General features: G+C 52.7%; 1 protein-coding gene across 1 annotated transcript; it reads left to right on the forward strand.

The window, feature by feature from the left end:
- The first annotated feature begins 339 nt into the window (after positions 1 to 339).
- On the forward strand, positions 340 to 18,280 carry smc3 (structural maintenance of chromosomes 3). The gene is made up of 29 exons (XM_084685196.1): positions 340 to 535; positions 1,014 to 1,089; positions 1,277 to 1,315; positions 1,440 to 1,507; positions 1,633 to 1,704; positions 1,797 to 1,876; positions 2,057 to 2,135; positions 2,606 to 2,723; positions 3,004 to 3,179; positions 3,454 to 3,534; positions 3,993 to 4,157; positions 5,119 to 5,240; positions 5,372 to 5,585; positions 5,818 to 5,921; positions 7,067 to 7,166; positions 8,071 to 8,231; positions 8,544 to 8,685; positions 9,224 to 9,374; positions 9,577 to 9,727; positions 10,587 to 10,740; positions 11,135 to 11,293; positions 12,129 to 12,236; positions 12,572 to 12,680; positions 13,166 to 13,413; positions 15,380 to 15,592; positions 15,990 to 16,181; positions 16,451 to 16,628; positions 16,876 to 16,982; positions 17,414 to 18,280. Exons 1-29 carry the CDS (start codon positions 521 to 523, stop codon positions 17,483 to 17,485), a joined length of 3,654 nt encoding a protein of 1,217 aa, XP_084541322.1. The 5' UTR covers positions 340 to 520; the 3' UTR covers positions 17,486 to 18,280.
- Positions 18,281 to 20,067: the final 1,787 nt, after the last annotated feature.

The following is a 20,067-nucleotide window of genomic DNA, read 5'->3' on the forward strand; positions in this document are numbered from 1 at the left end:
CACCATAGCTCAAAGGCCAAAAGGCTACTAGCTATCAACATCACTAAAATGATAATCGGATTCTTCAAAATGTATTCTCGATTTCTTGGCGCCCAACAATCGACATCAAATGGAATATACCAATTCTGAACTAAGGGATGTGTGTAGAATCAAAACACAGAAAACATCAACATTATCGCACAATATAAGGAACGTACATTTAAATGTAAGTATATATCAGTAGGTGAGGAGGATATACATATGCTGATTGTAACATTTATTCAATGAAAGAATAATATTTAGTGCAGAAAAGTTTAGGTCCCCCGTTTACACGCAATCAGTCGATCCATATCATCCCGCCCCCAACGCCATTTTCAGAACCAATTCTGTTTTGCTGGAGTTATCTAGCAATATTGGATATACATTTTTTTACCACAAAACGCGCATTGAGCAAATCCATTAAGGCCCATCTTCTCTGTTCTAGAGGAGAAGGGAGTTCATCTCCCTTTCACGACATAGAAGAGGTCCTGAATATACGACCATGTACATCAAACAGGTATTCTGCAAAAGCTGCATGTCGTCGACCCGCTCTTTGGAATTGTCTTCCAATGCTAACGCGTTAGCTAACTTGGACTAGAGAGAAACTAAGTAACTTTTAAATGCAAATAGTCTAACAAACCCTGACCTTGTTAAATAGAGTGCACGGCATGTGGTTGCACATGACAATAATAGTTGCTTAACTGCTTTGCACGGGTAGCTAAATGCTAGCACACTTGTAGGCCCCGGTCTATCGCCGGTGTGTGAACAGCTAGCCAACGCTAGCTTTTGCCTTGCAAAAACATCAAGCTAACGGGAAGCTAGTCACCTCTGTTCTGGTCAGGATATTTTCCAACAGTCTTTCAAAATACTCTTACGTTTGTGAGTCTCCTAGCTGTTAAAAATGTTGTCTGTCTGAGTAAACCGTTAAGGAGATGGGTAGCTCTAGCTAGCTGCGTTGTTGATGTTTTATCGGTACCCTATTTGGTGCACGTTAGGTCATTATCCAGGGGTTCCGAAGTTACAGGGATCAGACTGTGGTGGACCCGTTCAGCCCAAAACACAATGTCATCGGTGAGTTATCTAGTGTTTGCAGTTTTTGGCTACATTTCTTAATTGTTGCAGTTTTATTTCTATCGGTTGATCCAATTCATATTAATACCGCAATCGCTCTCCCAGTCTGCTAAAGATGTGATGGTGAAAGTAAAATATCAGTTGCTGTAGTAGAATGAAGTCACATGGTTGTTCTATCCTATCATAGTTGGACGAAACGGTTCAGGAAAAAGTAACTTTTTCTACGGTAAGTGACCCAGTTTACTTCTCCATAGACGCATGTTGTGTGACAAAGTTCAACTTTCACGTAGTAGCGAAGCTATAATGTGAGGTGTCTCACTGTAAGCCTTTATTTCTTTTTCCTTCTTCAGCCATTCAGTTCGTGCTCAGCGATGAGTTTAGCCACCTTCGTCCAGAGCAGCGCCTGGCTTTGCTTCACGTAAGCAGAGGAACCACTGCCACTGGTGTTGATTCCACGCAAACAAATATCCCAGACTGTTATCAACAACCATGGGCAGATAACTTCGAATTGAATCTCTTTTGTTGGATGTTTTCCGGTTGTAGGAGGGAACCGGTCCTCGCGTCATCTCTGCTTTTGTGGAGATCATATTTGACAATTCTGACAACAGGTTGCCGGTAAGGCATCATTTCACCTTTTTTTTTTTTTTTATCAACATCTTGTATGACTGAAACTCTATTCAAACTCGTCTCGGTAACCTGCGTTACAGATCGACAAGGAGGAAGTCTCGCTCCGACGTGTCATTGGAGCCAAGAAGGATCAGTATTTCCTTGACAAGAAGATGGTGACGTGAGTCAGCCCTTGCCGACCGCCCCCCCTGTTGATTAGTGATTAGCCGATTACCTAGCAACAGCCACAGCTCGCCGCAGTCGGGGGTTCCACGAATACGAAACGGAAATCGGTCGGAAAACTTTTTTTTACGTGACGGTGTCTTCAATGTTTGTTTGTTTTCAATGTCTGTTTCCGCAGGAAGAACGACGTCATGAACCTGCTGGAGAGTGCGGGCTTCTCCCGTAGTAACCCGTACTACATCGTCAAGCAGGGAAAGGTACGTCAGACCGTACGCCCGGCTCTAATGAACCAACAGAAGTGGTTTCTCACCCTTGTGAACAGCAGCCACAACATTCACATGTAGTCATTTAGCAGACGCTCTTATCCAGAGCGACTCGCCGTAAGTACAGGGACATTCCCCCCTCCCCGAGGCAAGTAGGGTGAAGTGCCTTGCCCAGGGACACAATGTCATTTTCGCATGGCCGGGAATCAAACCGGCAATCTTCTGATTACAAGCCCGATTCCCTAACCGCTCAGCCACCTGACTCCCCGTTGACAATAGACAACAGCATTCCTGAAAACGAACAACACTACTCCCAAACCTAAAAACACTGACATACGCTGTTTACGTGTTACGCTTTTCTGATAAAAGCAAACAGTGTCACCGCTAGTCCCCATGCAGTACGGGACGGACGCGGCGTCCCGACCGCGCTGCGCGTCCTGACGTGTGCTGTGCCTCCTGTCCAGATCAACCAGATGGCCACGGCGCCGGACTCCCAGCGGCTGAAGCTGCTGAGGGAGGTGGCTGGGACCCGCGTCTACGACGAGCGCAAAGAGGAGAGCATCTCCCTCATGAAGGAGACGGGTGAGAGGACACACACACACATACATACACACACACACACACACACTCATACATACATACATACATACACACACACACCCTCACAAATGCATACACTCACTCACACACACACAGTCTTTTCTCTTTTATTCATTTATCAGGCCCCACAGAGGTTCCCCGGGCCTTGTCTTCTTTGCACAAGCACATGTAATAACCTCACATGTGTTAAGCTAACCCCCCCCCCCCCTTGCCGTGTCTTCCTGTCGTGTGTCCTGTGTGGCGCGGTGGCTTGGCGCTCCAGAGGGCAAGCGTGAGAAGATCAACGAGCTGCTGAAGTACATCGAGGAGCGTCTCCACACCCTGGAGGACGAGAAGGAGGAGCTGGCCCAGTACCAGAAGTGGGACAAGATGAGGCGGGCGCTGGAGTACACCATCTACAACCAGGAGCTCAACGAGACCCGCGCCAAGCTGGACGAGGTGGGCTCTAGGACCCAGGGGGAGGGGTGGGGGAGGTCAAGGGTCACGCGTTCGCTCAGTGTTACTGAAGGGGTCCAGCCCTCTCTGATGTTGTTGTCTCTGGATGAGCGTATGCTAATGATAACAACAATTATCATACGAGATGTTCTCGTTTAGCAGGTGTTTTTATTCAAAGTGATGTACACGGGGGGGGGGGGGGGGAATCAAATGAATGATGTGACTCCCTCCAAGCCGACAGACTGCTGATGTGTGTGTGTGTTTGTGTGTGTTCCAGCTGTCCTCCAAGAGAGAGACGTGTGGAGACAAGTCCAGACAGCTGCGGGACGCCCAGCAGGACGCCAGGGACAAAGTGGAGGTAGAGCGTCCGTGTGTGTGTGTGTGTGTGTGTGGTACTGGATTGTGTAAACTCTGTAAGTAAAAAGTTACATAAGATTCCTTCTGTGAAGAGATGCTCAATCATGTTCAAGGCAGTATTGTAGGTGCTTCGCTGCAGTTATTTTGATTTGTCCGTTTTATACAGATACACTCTTATGCAATCCCTTTACGTGCTTGGTGTTGTGTAACAAGTACATTTACATTTTTCTCCTGTTTGTATCTCCCTCCCTCTCTCCCTCTCCCTCTCCCTCTCCCTCTCCCTCTCCCTCTCCCTCTCCCTCTCCCTCTCCCTCTCCCTCTCCCTCTCCCTCTCCCTCTCTCTCTCTCTCTCTCTCTCTCTCTCTCTCTCTCTCTCCCTCTCTCTCCCTCTCCCCCCCTCTCTCTCCCTCTCCCCCCCTCTCTATCTCTCTCTCTATCTCTATCTCTCCCCCCCGGCAGGAGACGGAGCGTGTGTGTCGAGAGCTCAAGTCAAAGATCTCGGCCATGCGGGAGGAGAAGGAGCAGCTGAGCTCGGAGCGTCAGGAGCAGATCAAGCAGAGGACCAAGCTGGAGCTCAAGACCAAGGACCTGCAGGACGAGCTGGCCGGCAACAGTGAACAGAGGGTAACACACACACACACAATACCTGCCTTCCTGGCTGAGACACACACACAATACCTTTCTTCATGGCTGAGACAGACACACACACACAATACCTGCCTGAGAGAGAGAGAAACACACTTTCTCCTTCCTCTTAGAATTTGCACTCTCCCTTTCCTTCTCTCAATTGAAATCTGTCCCTCTCTCCCTCCATGTGTCTGGGCCGTGCCCCTTCTCCCCTCCTCCCTCCACCCTGAGCCTGAGCCCAGGGGTGGGGAGAGAGAGCTGGCACAGTTCTCCCTCCATATGGCCGTTTGGCTGCATACGTGTGTGTTTGGCTTTGTGGGTGTGTGTGTGTGTGCGTGCATGTGGCTTTCCTATGTGTGTGTTTTACAGTGATACAATATGGCTGCCTGGCCCATAGTGTGTGTGTCATCTGCTCATCAGGATCACACACACACAGGCCTGCAGTTGGATCAAGCCCACCTGGCTGTCTGAGGTGTTTGGCCGCGTCTCATTGGACCCCTAGTAGAGGCGGGGGGGGGGGGGGGGCAGGTGGACGTGCGTCATCGGGGGCCGATCTGGTTCGAGGCGGATCGCGCCGTCGAAGGAGAACCTGTGTTTTCCGAACGTCAGGACGGCCCTGTGGACACACCCGATTCAAATGAATGGGTCCTTATCCCGCTCTGCAGAAGCCAGCTTATGACAAGGCAGGCTAAAGCAGGCAGGACAGGGTGCCCTGAGGACCAGGGTTGGGAACCACTGGTCTGGAGGACGGCTGTCAGAAGAACACGCTCACCCAGCCTGTCACAGGGTCACTTTTGATAGCCCCGCACGCTCGCTTTCCTGCCTTCCCTCCATACTCTCTTGTCTGTCCTCGCCCAGCCCCCAGCTCACTCGTTCTCCGCCTTCCTCCTCCTGCCTTCTCCTCCCCGTCTGCCCGCTCCGTCCTCTCACCCCTCGTTCCCTCTCTCCGCTCCTCCAGAAACGCCTGCTGAAGGAGCGTCAGAAGCTGCTGGAGAAGATCGAGGAGAAGCAGAAGGAACTGCAGGAGACTGAGCCCAAGTTCAACATGGTCAAGGAGAAGGAGGAGAGGGGCATCGCTAGGTGACGTGTGTGTGTGTGTGTGTGTGTGTGTGTGTGTGTGTGTGTGAAGGAGTTCAACATGGTCAAGAACTAAATGCAAAACATCCTCTAGAAGGTTCCCTTCTCACTAGCCCTCCTCCTCGTCCCTCCAGACTGGCCCAGGCCACCCAGGAGAGGACAGACCTGTATGCCAAGCAGGGCCGCGGCAGCCAGTTCACCTCCAAGGAGGAGAGGGACAAGTGGATCAAGAAGGAGCTCAAGTCCTTGGACCAGGCCATCACGGACAAGAAGAGGCAGATCGCTGCCATCCACAAGGACCTGGAGGACACGGAGACCAACAAGGAGAAGAACTTGGAGCAGTACAGTGTATGGAACACACACACACACGCACTCTAGAACACTCGTGCTGTTCCAGAACTTCTAGAACACTTGGAGCCTCTACAGAACATGTTTGTTCCGCTGTGCAGTGGATGATGAATTCTTAGGTCACCGTCGATGATTTACTAAACTCCCTTCACGGGAATAGTTGTCCACTAGACTGTTGTACATTTTGTGTGTGTGTGTGTGTGTGTGTGACCTGCCCCGTGCCTGTCCGCAGAAACTGGACCAGGACCTGAACGAGGTAAAGACCCGCGTCGAGGAGCTGGACAAGAAGTACTACGAAGTGAAAAACAAGAAAGACGAGCTGCAGAGCGAGAGAAAGTAGGAACACTCCCTCACACTCACACACTCTCTCACTCACACACACACACACACAATACCCTAATGTTCCCAGTGCTGAGTCACCCCCTCTCCACTCCATCTATTGATGGTGTCAAGTTAAGCACTTCATACTTTCAGTCTTAAGACCGGCATATAGATGCATGCGAGTGACTCAACGCCTGCATTTAGCTGAAAGGTGGTGGATTGTTCGCTCCGGGCCCCCACAGACCATAATACGCCAGCTTCCCACCCACCCACCCACCGCTGGCAACCCACCCAGCAACCTTTCATTTCATACCCCCCCCCCCCCCCCCCCACCTCTGTTGTCTTAACAATGGAGGTTATTTATCCAAGCGCTGAGCTTCTGAGCTCGGCTCGTCGTGTCTGGCTGGCATGTTGTGGGAGGAGAGAGGGTGACTGTGCCGGGTGATGGGCAGGTCTGATGGACTGTGGAGTCTTGGGGAATTGTGTGCCAGTTCAGATGAGGGTCCTTTATCACTAAAAGGCCACTTGTGGTTAAAAGCTGTTCTTTTTTTTTCTTTTTTTTCAAAAAGAGGCCATTCATTTTATTGAAGGTCGATGTACATGTTAACGGTGTGCACGGCAAGAATGTCTATACCCATTGAGTCCTTGCTCCGAAATAGAACATTCGTCCTCCCACTCAGGGCTGGCTGCCCGACCCTGGCCCCAAGCTGGTCGGCTCTAGACCGAGGCTCGTCACACAACCCTCGACATGGCGTGTGTGTGAGGCTGGATGTGTGATTCTGCGTCTCCCTCCTTACCCTGAGGGAGGGCTGGATGTGTGAGGCTGGGTGTGCGAGGCTGGATGTGTGAGGCTGCGTCTCCATTCTTACCGTGAGGGAGGGCTGGGTGTGTGAGGCAGGCTGGCTGGCAGGCAGGCAGGGCTGGGTGATGTGAGGCAGGCAGGGCTGGGTGTGTGAGGCAGGCAGGCAGGCAAGTAGTGCTGGGTGTGTGAGGCAGGCAGGCAGGGCTGGGTGTGTGAGGCAGGCAGGGCTGGGTGATGTGAGGCAGGCTGGCAGGCAAGCAGGTAGGGCTGGGTGTGTGAGGCAGGCAGGCAGGCAGGGCTGGGTGATGTGAGCGTGTGTCTGGGTGATGTAACTGGGCGCCTGGCTGTGTCCCTCCAGCTACCTGTGGCGTGAGGAGAACGCCGAGCAGCAGGCCTTGGCAGCCAAGAGAGAAGACCTGGAGAAGAAACAGCAGCTACTGAGAGCGGCTACTGGCAAGGTGGGACGGACACACACACACACAGACATACAAAACACTCAACCCAACTAACAAACCAAATACCCAAGAGAATTAGGTATAGATTTATTATCAACACAAAAAAATATATCACCGTCCTGATCACTCAGGAGACGTCACCGTCCTGGTCACTCAGGAGACGTCACCGTCCTGGTCACTCAGGAGACGTCACCGTCCTGGTCACTCAGGAGACGTCACCGTCCTGGTCACTCAGGAGACGTCACCGTCCTGGTCACTCAGGAGACGTCACCGTCCTGGTCACTCAGGAGACGTCACCGTCCTGGTCACTCAGGAGACGTCACCGTCCTGGTCACTCAGGAGACGTCACCGTCCTGGTCACTCAAACCTCCCTGCCTCCATCTCTGTGACTCAGTCCACAACAACACACAGAAATACACGCACATATTATACACAAGACGTGGCTCTTATTTTTCCATTTAAACTAGAGTGATTGGTCACGGATGACTCATCTCCTCAGCCTGTGATTGGCGTGTTCCTTTTGACCCCCACCCCGCCCACTCCTGCAGCATTTGCCCCGGTTGTTAGTACATTAAACAGTTTCATTAGACCTAGCGACTCCTATTGTCTGTTGCGGAAACAGCATGGGTTCTGATTAGCCGATGGACTCCAGAATGTGCCTAATGTTCTAGAATGTGCGGAACACCTCCAGAGAGAGCGTGTGGATGAGGTGCTCCAATGGCCACCTGCCTCCTTACTTAGAACGAGTCACAATGAAAGATAGAACAGACATAAAGGAAATAATTGGACCAACTAGATTAGATGGATTGCGCGTGTGTGTGTGTGTGTGTGTGTACAAAAACCCGGATTAACAGTAAGTGTTGTGTGTGTGTGTGTGTGTGTGTGTGTGTGTGTGTGTGGGGGCCAGGCCATCCTGAACGGCATCGACAGCATCAACAAGGTCCTGGAACACTTCAGGAGGAAGGGCATCAACCAGCACGTCATCACCGGTTACCACGGCATCGTCATGAACAACTTTGAGTGCGAGCCCGCCTTCTACACCTGTGTGGAGGTGACAGCCGGGACCAGGTGAGGGGGCCGGAGGACGACACACACACACACACACACACGTGTCCTGTCATGGTCAGAACAGACGGAATGATTAGCCTGGTGTTCTGTGTTCTCACGCTCTACCCTTCTCTCTGTCTCTCTCTCTCCACCCGTCTCTCTCTGTCTCCCCACCTGTTTCTCCCTCCCCACCCGTCTCTCTCTCCCTCACCTCCCTCTCTCTCCCTCCCTCTTTCCCCGTCTCTCTCCCTCACCTCCCTCTCTGCCCACCCATCTCTCTCTCCCCACCTGTCTCTCCCTCCCTCTCTCCCCATCTCTCTCTCCCCCCTCCAGGTTGTTCTACCACATTGTGGAGACAGACGAGGTGAGCACCAAGATCCTGATGGAGTTCAACAAGATGAACCTGCCCGGGGAGGTCACCTTCCTGCCACTCACTAAGCTTGACGTCCGCGACACCGCCTACCCCGAGACCAACGTAAGACCCAAGGGCATGATGGGAGATGTTCTGAACACCCAGGGGGCATGATGGGAGATGTTCTGAACACCCAGGGGGCATGATGGGAGATGTTCTGAACACCCAGGGGGCATGATGGGAGATGTTCTGAACACCCAGGGGGCATGATGGGAGATGTTCTGAACACCCAGGGGGCATGATGGGAGATGTTCTGAACACCCAGGGGGCATGATGGGAGATGTTCTGAACACCAAGGGGGCATGATGGGAGATGTTCTGAACACCCAGGGGGCATGATGGGAGATGTTTGGAAGCTTATGGCTGGCTCCGTGGTCTCTAGCCCCTGTGATTGGAACACGCTAACACCTCCCCTCTCTTCCTCCTACCTCCTTCCCCCCCACTCCTCCTCCCTTCCTCTCCTCCCTCTCTCCTCCTCTCCTCCCTTCCTCCCTCTCTCCTCTTCCCCTCCCTCTCTCCTTCTCTCCTCCCTCTCTCCTCTTCCCCTCCTTCTCTCCTCCCTCTCTCCTCTCCCCCTCTCCTCCCCCGTTCTCCTTCCCCAGGATGCTATCCCCATGATCAGCAAGCTGCGCTACAGTGTGAGCTATGACAAGGCCTTCAAGCACGTGTTTGGGAAGACCCTGATCTGTCGCAGCATGGAGGTGTCCACCCAGCTGGCCAGGGCCTTCACCATGGACTGCATCACCCTGGAGGGTACGCACACACACACACACACACACACACACACACACATTAAGATAGGTGGATTTATGCTCACACACACAGATCACACTGATCTATGCGCACACAGACACTCACGTTAACACACACACGCACTCAGCCATCACCCAGCAGCTATGCATGTTGTGAGACCATATAAAAATGCGTGTTTTATTCCCCCCCCCCCCCCCACCAGGTGACCAGGTGAGCCACCGCGGGGCTCTGACTGGGGGGTACTACGACACCAGGAAGTCCCGTCTGGAGCTGCAGAAGGACATGAGGAAGGCTGAGGAGGAGCTGGGGGAGCTGGAGGCCAAGCTCAACGAGAACCTGCGCAGGAACATCGAACATATCCTGAGGAACGAGGGAGGGAGGGAGGGATGGATTACTGCTATGTTTGGAACTGTAGCCGGGGGTGGGAGAGGAGGGGGGGAGAGAGAGCAGGGACGTAGGGAAGGGAGGAATAACAGGGACGTATGGAAGGGAGTAATAACAAGGATGAAAGGATGTGATCAGACCCTGAGAGGATTATGACATCACAAAGGGCAGCACGATGACTCACTGCTGTCCGCCTTGCTCAGAAGGGATTCGCGTGTGTGTCATATGCGTGCACGCTCTTGCACATGCGCGTGCTTGCTTGCATCAACCTGTTTGACACTTTCTGAAGGGGGGGGGGGTGGTGGTGTGTGTTTGTGGATGACACCACCTCCAGTGGTGACGGTCATATCAGTAATTTAACAGCCTGTTGTCATCATACATCCACCTCCAGCCCGTATCTATACACACACACACACACACACACCCTGCATGCTATTTTCGGCAGCTCCCTTGATTACCTTGTGCGTTGAGTACACCTGATTAAATCCAGGTGCCGGTGAGGTCACGGTTGACCAGTGGCCTCATTGCAACGGAAGCCAGAGAGCGTGCTCTGTCGCCATGGCAGCCCAAGATGCTGACATCTGTGGGTCGTGGGCATCCAGGTCTCAGCCCCGCCCTCCTCCAGGGGAGACGGTGACCTTTAAACCGTGTGTGTGTGTGTCAGAGTGTTTATACTGAGTGTGTGTGTGTCAGGGTGTATACTGCTGAGTGTGTGTCAGTGTGTATACTGCGGTGTGTGTGTGTGTCAGTGTGTATACTGCTGAGTGTGTATGTGGTCCTCGGCCCTGCTCGAGTCTCCGTCGCCCTGCTCCTTGACTCCCCGCCTCCACGCATCAACAACGAGATCGACCAGCTGATGAACCAGATGCAGCAGATCGAGACGCAGCAGAGGAAGTTCAAGGCGTCCCGTGACAGCATCCTGTCTGAGATGAAGATGCTCAAGGAGAAGAGGCAGCAGTCAGAGAAGACCTTCATGCCCAAGGTAACACCTGACCCCCTGACCTGCGTACAGGCCCGCCCGCTGTCTGCTGGGCCACTGGCAGCTCTGCTGGGCCACTGGCAGCCCACCAGGGGGGAAAGAGGCTCTCTGTGGGACCACACTCAATCTCCTCTCTTTCTCTCCCTCTTTTTCCACTCACCCCTCTCCCCCTCTATCACCTCTCCTTTTCCCTCCTCCCTCTTTTTCCACTCACCCTCTTCTCTCTCTTCTCTCTCTCCTCTTCCCTCTCCCCCTCCCTCTCCTCCTTCTTTTTCCACTCACCCTCCTCTCTCTCTCCTCTTCCCTCCCCTCCCTTTCTCCTCCCTCTTCTCTCTCCCCCTCCCTTTCTCCTCCCTCTTCTCTCTCTCTTTCTCTCTCTCTCTGCTCTGTGGCGCAGCAACGCAGCCTGCAGAGTCTGGAGGCCAGCCTCCACGCCATGGAGTCCACCAGGGAGTCTCTGAAGGCCGAGCTGGGCACCGACCTGCTGTCCCAGCTCAGCCTGGAGGACCAGAGACGCGTGGATGACCTGAACGACGAGATCAGGCAGCTGCAGCAGGTACACACACGCACACTGGCCGTATGGGGGGCTGTGGTATAGGTACGTGTCTGTCTGGAGGGTGTCTGGGCAGGGAGGGGAGGGGGGTATGGCGTTGACTGGGCTGTGTTTTGTAAGCAGCTCAGCTGCATGTGGACGTGTGTGTGTGTGTGTGCCCTGCTGGAGCTCACACCTCCTTCACTACCACGGCGGAGACGCTCCTGCGACACGCGCGCGCATCGTCCTCCTCCACAGCCAGCTGCTCACAATTACCACCTCAATAGAAGGCTGTGCTCGCTCTCTCTGTCTCTCTTTTTCCCTCCTTCGCCTCCCTCCTCCTTTCTCTCCTGTTAGCGTTACGCAACCCCCCCCCCAGCTAGAACCTTTCATGTCTGTGGGGGGAGCAGGAGCCGGGTTCCGACCCCTCCTCTTCCTCCCTCCCTCCTCCTCCTCCCTCCGCTCATCTCGCCGTCTTTCATCCAACCCTACTCCACGGCTGTTATTCTTCTGGGCTCATTAGCTTCTCCTTTTGTGTTTGCGGAGACTGGCTCTGTTTGGGTTTTAATCTGTGTGTGTGTTCTGTGTTTGGCACAGAGAGGGGAGTGTGTGTGGTGAAAGACGTGTATGTGTATGGCTTACGTATGTACTTTTTTTTCGGTGCCTCCGGCAATCTGTTATGAAATGGCTCTGACCTGAATGTTGTGTAACTGGACAACAGTGTCTGACTGTGTGGAAGTGGGTTAAACCAGACAACAAAGGTGTGTGTGTGTGTGTGTGTAGGAGATCCGGTTATTGTGTGTTTGTGTGTAAAAGAAAACAGATTATAATGTGTGTGTTTGTGTGTGTGTGCTAACAGGACAACAGGCAGCTGCTGAACGAGAGGATCAAACTGGAAGGCATCATGACCAGGGTGGAGACGTACCTGAACGAGAACCTTAGGAAGCGTCTCGACCAAGTGGAGCAGGTACACCTGACCCCTCACCCCCGACCCTTCACCCCCGACCCTTCACCCTCGACACCCCCTGACTCTCACATGCTCGCAAAACCTAACACATCCGTTACGCAACACTCTTACATCACCTCAGAAGCCCAACCTGATTGGTCCCTGACTCGCTGAATAAGCTAAGGACTCCTGTTTGTGCCTCCTTTGTGTTTCCTAATCACCGTGAATAACACCTTTTCAGTGATATCTGAGCTTGTTTCAAGAAAAAAAAGGGGGGGGGGGGGGGGTGTCTGACGTAAACGAGGCGACGACTATTAATGAGGCTGTTGGATGCGTCTCTCGGCTGCGCCCCGCAGGAGCTGAACGAGCTGAGGGAGACTGAGGGGGGCACAGTCCTCACCGCCACCACCTCGGAGCTGGACGGCATCAACAAGCGCGTCAAGGACACCCTGGCGCGATCCGAGGGTAAGGAGGGCACCGTAACCGTCCCCACCCGGGTCCCGGTACCGTCAGGCTTCCCTCCTCTCCCTCTAACCCCTCCCTCCTCTCCCTCTAACCCCTCCTCTCCCTCTAACCCCTCCCTCTAACCCCTCCCTCCTCTCCCTCTAACCCCTCCTCTCCCTCTAACCCCTCCCTCCTCTCCCTCTAACCCCTCCCTCCTCTCCCTCTAACCCCTCCCTCCTCTCCCTCTAACCCCTCCCTCCTCTCCCTCTAACCCCTCCCTCTAACCCCTCCCTCCTCTCCCTCTAACCCCTCCTTCCTCTCCCTCTAACCCCTCCTCTCCCTCTAACCCCTCCCTCTAACCTCTCCCTCTAACCCCTCCCTCCTCTCCCTCTAACCCCTCCCTCTAACCTCTCCCTCTAACCCCTCCCTCCTCTTCCTCTAACCCCTCCCTCCTCTCCCTCCACCCCCTTCCCTCCTCTCCCTCTAACCCCTCTCCCCCCCCCTAGACCTGGACGTCCTGATTGACAAGACGGAGGTGGAGATCAAGGACCACCAGAGGAGCTTGGAGCGCTGGAAGAACATGGAGAAGGAGCAGAACGACGCCATCAACCACGACACCAAGGAGCTGGAGAAGATGACCAACAGGCAGGGCATGCTGCTGAAGAAGAAGGAGGAGTGCATGAAGAAGATCCGGGAGCTGGGCTCTCTGCCCCAAGAGGCCTTCGAGAAGTACCAGACCCTCACCCTCAAACAGGTACACACACACACACACAAACCTGACATGTACCAGACAGTTCCTGCACAGGCACACAGACAGGCACACAGACAGGCACACAGACAGGCACACAGACAGGCACACAGACAGGCACACAGACAGGCACACAGACAGGCACACAGACAGGCACACAGACAGACAGACAGACAGACAGACAGACAGACAGACAGACACAGACAGACAGACACAGACAGACAGACAGACAGACAGACAGACAGACAGACAGACAGACACAGACAGACACAGACAGACACAGACAGACACAGACAGACACAGACAGACAGACAGACACAGACAGACACAGACAGACAGACACAGACAGACACAGACAGACACAGACACAGACAGACACAGACACAGACACAGACACAGACAGACAGACACAGACAGACACAGACAGACACAGACAGACACAGACAGACACAGACAGACACAGACAGACACAGACAGACACAGACAGACACAGACAGACAGACACAGACAGACAGACACAGACAGACAGACAGACACAGACAGACAGACACAGACAGACAGACAGACACAGACAGACAGACACAGACAGACAGACAGACACAGACAGACAGACAGACAGACAGACAGACACAGACAGACAGACAGACACAGACAGACACAGACAGACAGACAGACACAGACAGACACAGACAGACAGACAGACACAGACAGACACAGACAGACACAGACAGACAGACAGACACAGACAGACACAGACAGACACAGACAGACAGACAGACACAGACAGACAGACAGACACAGACAGACACAGACAGACACAGACAGACAGACAGACACAGACAGACACAGACAGACACAGACAGACACAGACAGACAGACAGACACAGACAGACACAGACAGACAGACAGACACAGACAGACAGACACAGACAGACAGACACAGGCTTCCAGAGGGAGATAAGGACCTGGTCACAGTCGCATCCCTCCCAGTCACATTGTGACTCAGTCTAGTTAGCTAGCCTCTCTCTGTTTCGCTCGCTCTGTCCGTCTGTCTCTTGCTCTGTGTCTCTCCCTTCCTCTCGCTCTCCATCTTTCTTACTCCCTCAATTTTATTTATTTATCTGCCTTCTCAGTCTCTCTCTCATCCGTTTCTCTCTGCCAACTATCAGCTCCCTCTGGAAACAGCGTTTCCAATGTGTGAAGTGGGCTGGCTGGGCCTTAGCATGCGTGCGTGTGTGTTTTCTCTCCTTGACAAGGCCAGAAATATCCCCCTGCTTTCTCTCACTTCATGTACTTGATCTTCCTCCAAGAGATGTGCCGCTCTGGGCTGAGATGGTGCTTCTGATTACACAGACACACACTCCCAGTGAACACCTCTCATCCTCTCCTCTGTAAATGGAACGTGAAAAGAAGTGTTATGAGAAGATGAGCTGGCCCTTCCTACGCATGTCAACTCTATGAATAGAAAATGAGTCAGGAGGCGAGGCGGGTCGGAGGTGACCAGGCGGAGGGGGCTACGCTAGGGGCCCCTCTCCAGGACCAGGCTGTGTTTCCAGGGCAGCTCCCCCCTCTGGTAGCACGGCCAGCTGGGGCTCCGGGCTCACCCCTGGACACACTCTTAAGTACATTGGTGTTATTAACGGCCTCTTTTTTTGCCTCTTTCTTGTTCTCTCTCCTTCTCTACTCTCATCTCTCCTCCCCCCCACCCCCCGTCCCTTCTTTCACTCTTTTCTTCCTCCTTCTCTCCTCCACTGTCTTCTTCCTCCTCCCCCTCTCCCTCTCCTCCTGTCTCCCCTCCTCCCCCTCTCCTTCTTCTCATCCTCCTCCTCCTGTCTCTCTTCCTCCTCCTCCTCCTGTCTCCCCTCCTCCCCCTCTCCTCCTTCTCATCCTCCTCCTCCTGTCTCTCTTCCTCCTCCTCCTGTCTCTCCTCCTCCTCCTCCTCCTGTCTCTCCTCCTCCTCCTGTCTCTCCAGCTGTTCCGTAAGCTGGAGCAGTGCAACACGGAGCTGAAGAAGTACAGCCACGTGAACAAGAAGGCCCTGGACCAGTTTGTGAACTTCTCGGAGCAGAAGGAGAAGCTGATCAAGCGTCAGGATGAGCTGGACCGCGGCCACAAGTCCATCATGGAGCTGATGAACGTGCTGGAGCTGAGGAAGTACGAAGCCATCCAGCTCACCTTCAAACAGGTGAGGAACGCACACATCGTGACCTCTTTTTCTGCATGCAGACACGTGCTCCTCTCTGGCGGGGTGAAACAGCTTCTCAGTCTCCAGAGTGTTGAACACCAGCCTGATGACGGTGTGCTGTGTAGCTGCTGCCTGTCTATCTTTACATCTCAACATGAGTCATCTTCTCCTTCCACTCTCCCTCTCCTACCCTACCCTCTTCCTTCTCCCTACCCTACCCTCTTCCTTCTCCTTCTCCCTCTCCTACCCTACCTTCTTCCTTCTCCCTCTCCTACCCTACCCTCTTCCTTCTCCCCCTCCCTCTCCTCCCTCTTCTCCCTCCCCCTCTCCTCCCCGCTCCCTCCTCCTTCTCCCTCCCTCTACTGCCCTCCTCTTTGTCCTCCCCTCTCCCCTCCAGGTGTCTAAGAACTTCTCGGAGGTGTTCCAGAAGCTGGTCCCGGGGGGCAAGGCCACCCTGGTGATGAAGAAGGGGGACGCCGAGGGGGGCCAGTCCCAGGACGAGGGCGAGGGGGGCACCGACAGCGAGAGGGGCTCAGGCTCTCAGAGCAGCGTGCCCTCCGTGGACCAGTTCACCGGAGTGGGCATCAGGGTAGGTCAGGGGGGCTCTTGGAGGAACAGGGGTTGGTGGGTGTGTGGGCGTCAGCACCAGCGCATTAAATAGTCTAGTAGACATGTCCCTGATGTATGCATGATCTTTTCACCGCTTCTCATTTTCTCAACCCCCATCATCCTACCTTTCCATTCCCTCCATCTCCATCCCTCTTGTCCTCCCTCCCCCTCTCCTGCCCACTCTTCACTTCTTCCTCTCTACGTCCTATCCTCCCCCTCTCTCCTCCCCCCCCCCCCCCCCCCCTCCAGGTGTCGTTCACAGGCAAGCAGGGGGAGATGAGGGAGATGCAGCAGCTGTCTGGAGGGCAGAAGTCCCTGGTGGCTCTCGCCCTCATCTTTGCCATCCAGAAGTGTGACCCCGCCCCCTTCTACCTGTTTGACGAGATCGACCAGGCGCTGGACGCTCAGCATAGGAAGGCCGTCTCTGGTAACCACGCCCACTGATATACCTACATGGATTCATGGATCTGTTAGGTCGAGGCTTGGTATCCCATGTGACAATGGTCATAACGGTATGAAAGCCAAGTATAAATGCCTAGTAGTATAGCCAAGTGCTACAGCTAACGGTATGAACGATAACGTGACGACGGCTATGACCGTTTAAAGGCTAAGTGATGCTCGCTAGCAGTGTGACAGCGGGGGCTGTAAGATGTGTGTGTGTGTGTGTGTCCCAGACATGATTGTGGAGCTGGCCGGCCACGCCCAGTTCATCACCACCACCTTCAGGCCAGAGCTGCTGGAGTCAGCTGACAAATTCTACGGGGTCAAGTTCAGGAACAAGGTGAGCTGACCTCATACACTGTTCATATTCTACTGGGGTTAGTGATTATTTTACTGGAGTTTATCTTCAACTCGGGGGATATGATTCATTTCAGTTTGTATTCAACTGTGGTTAAATGATTCATTTTTGGGTTAGATTCAACGGTGGATATGTATAATTTATTGTTGTTTATATTCAACTTGCACTGAGTCAGGTATAGAGAGGTTGTTTTCCACTGTCGGAAAATCATTTTTGGATCCACTTGAGACTCGGAAGATAGTGACTCAGTAATCTGTTTCTCGTGTTAGATTCAAGTCTTCCTGAGTCCTCCTGTGGGGTAACAATGTTTGACAGACTGGTGAGAAGGGGAGGGATTCACTCAGGTGGAAGTGAAGCACAGGGATGGGTCATTGACTGTGTCTGTGTGTGTGTGTGTGCGCACGCTTACTCAGGTGAGTCACATTGACGTGATCTCTGCGGAGCAGGCGAAAGACTTTGTGGAGGACGACACCACCCACGGTTAAGAGGACTCTCCTCCTCACCTCCTCCTGTAGTGCACTGCCTAGCTCCGAGCCCCTCTCCATCCACCCTGACTGGACTCCTGCCACCCTGGGCCCAACTCGCCCACAATCCTCTCCACAGAATCAAAAGTCCGATGGAATTAGTGCTGTTCTAGTTCTAGAGTGTCTGTGTCAGTCACACCTTCCGCTATGAAATCACCGGTCAGTTCTTTCAGAAGGCCCACCACAAGAAAGAAGAACATTTTTTTTTTTTTTTTTTTTTTTTTTGAAAATAGTTTGATTTCAGCCAGAACGTTTTTATTGTCGTCGTGAAGCAGATGTGGGTGGGGATATGCCTCGACTGTGTCTAGAGATATCTGAGAAAGAACCGCATGCTTTTTTTGTATTATTCAGTTGTAATGTCGTGTTCTCATTTTGTCCTTTCTATATCAAATGGAGATTTTTGGGGGGTGAAATTTCAAATAGTCCTGCTCTAAGATTGGAACTAATGCTATCTGCAGGCTGGATGACTCAAACAAAATACTTTTTTGATGTTGTTCTTTTTACAGTTGCCATCTTAATATGACAAGCCAGTCAGGTAAAACCTGACATTTTACACCCGTTTTGTACTTGATATAATCTTGTATTGTTACTAGAAAAACATGATTCTGAAATATTTTCAAGATATTTAGATTGTTTTAGTTTTTTTGATAGTAAGTTGTAGGTCATGTTGTATCTGTTTGATTTCCTACATCGCATTCTAACTTGTTATTTTCTGCCCTGTTACTCTATTACAACAAATAAAATCATACAAATGAATTGTCTGTCAGTGCTTGCATCACACCACAAGGTGGCGCTGTGCCTTAGAATCCACAACAGACTTCAGTTGGGTCAGTGGGTTTGGTTCAGATTGGTGTGCGATAAGACATTGAGTTCTAGAGGTCGTGAATGACTGATTTATTATTATTATGAAGTTATTCAGGATGAAAACATCAAATTGGTTTGTTCAACTGTAGAGACCAAAACAAATATCCTGAGTAAGGACTGACTGAAACCTGCTATTTTCATTAGCTCATGTCAGGATTATAAATTACTGTAAATGACCAATTATTACAAGATAGGACTGCAAGAGGTTTAGTCAAGATCTGTATGAATGAGAAGAGCAGAGTATCTACAGATCCGGAACATAATTAGAGAACCGGACCCGGGTGAACCCAGATATAATGGGATGTCATCCTCATTGACCCCTATTGGAAATACTTGAGCCAAGTGGAACACATCAATCACATTAGACACCCTGCACTTCACTCTGTTCCCATCTCTATGACATCACCTTGTTCTGTTCCCACCTCTATGACATCACCTTGTTCTGTTCCCACCTCTATGACATCACCTTGTTCTTTTCCCACCTCTGACATCACCTTGCTCTGTTCCCACCTCTGACATCACCTTGCTCTGTTCCCACCTTTATGACATCACCTTGCTCTGTTCCCACCTTTATGACATCACCATGGCAGTGTGTCTGAAAGGTCACATGTCTTCTTCTAGAATTCCTCTCTACTCCCTCCCCTATATTCTACCACCTTTACACCTCCCTTCTCGTCAATAAATTAAAACTGACAAGTGCTGCTCCTTCATTTCTCCCACCCTCCCTCCCTCTCCCACCGTCCCTCCCCCTCAGAGGAGCAGTGTCTTCTCCAGCCAGAGACCCAGCCCCCTGTGCCTGTAGACTCAGACCCAGGAAGAGGCTAATGACCAGATGATCCCTGCTCATAATCAGGCCCTTCCACCATAAAGCCCAACATCAATCTGTCTGCTACTCGCTCAGCCAGTCCACCAACAAGTTCATTCGTCCAACAGGTGTTTGAGACGAGGACATAGGGAAAAGAAGGGGAGCGAGGGAGGGAGGGAGGGATGGGGAGGGAGGGAGTGCCGGGATAGGGAGGGAGGGAGGGAGGGAGGGAGGGAGGGAGGGAGGGAGGGAGGGAGGGAGGGAGGGAGGGAGGGAGGGAGGGAGGGAGGGAGGGAGGGAGGGAGGGAGGGAGGGAGGGAGGGAGGGAGGGAGGGAGGGAGGGAGGGAGGGAGGGAGGGAGGGAGGGAGGGAGGGGGACTGATAAATACAGGAAGGACCCTGTCCTTGTCTCAACGTGAGTCTCATCCCTCTCTTCCTGTCATCCTTTTCCTGTCATCCCTCTCCTCCATTATCACTCCCCTGCTGGTCCTGGATGGTGTCCTGGTGTCCAGCGGGGGTGGGGGGGTGGGGGGTCGGGACAACAGTTGCAGCAGCAGGGTTTACCCCCCCCCCCCCCCCAGACCCTGGCTGGACTGTGGCTGATCCGGTCTCAGACCCTCTGGAGCCCCCAGCCCAAACACACACCCTGCTCTCTGGAATTACTGTGGATCCGTGTGTGTGTGTGTGTGTGTGTGTGTGTGTGTTTTACGCCATGTGGCTTGTTGCACTCTGTAAGCGGTCACCTTAAAAAGCTGGCTGTAGACATGTGAAGAGTTTTTTTGGAGTTGTTGCTGAAGATCATACGACCATGCTTACCCCTAAGTACCTGCTGAACTCAAGGGCGCTTTGTGGTTGACACCACCCAACCTCTCAT

This window comes from Hypomesus nipponensis, chromosome 21 (assembly GCF_054491055.1).
Source record: "Hypomesus nipponensis isolate SF chromosome 21, ASM5449105v1, whole genome shotgun sequence".
In the NCBI taxonomy this organism is placed as follows: Eukaryota; Metazoa; Chordata; class Actinopteri; order Osmeriformes; family Osmeridae; genus Hypomesus; species Hypomesus nipponensis.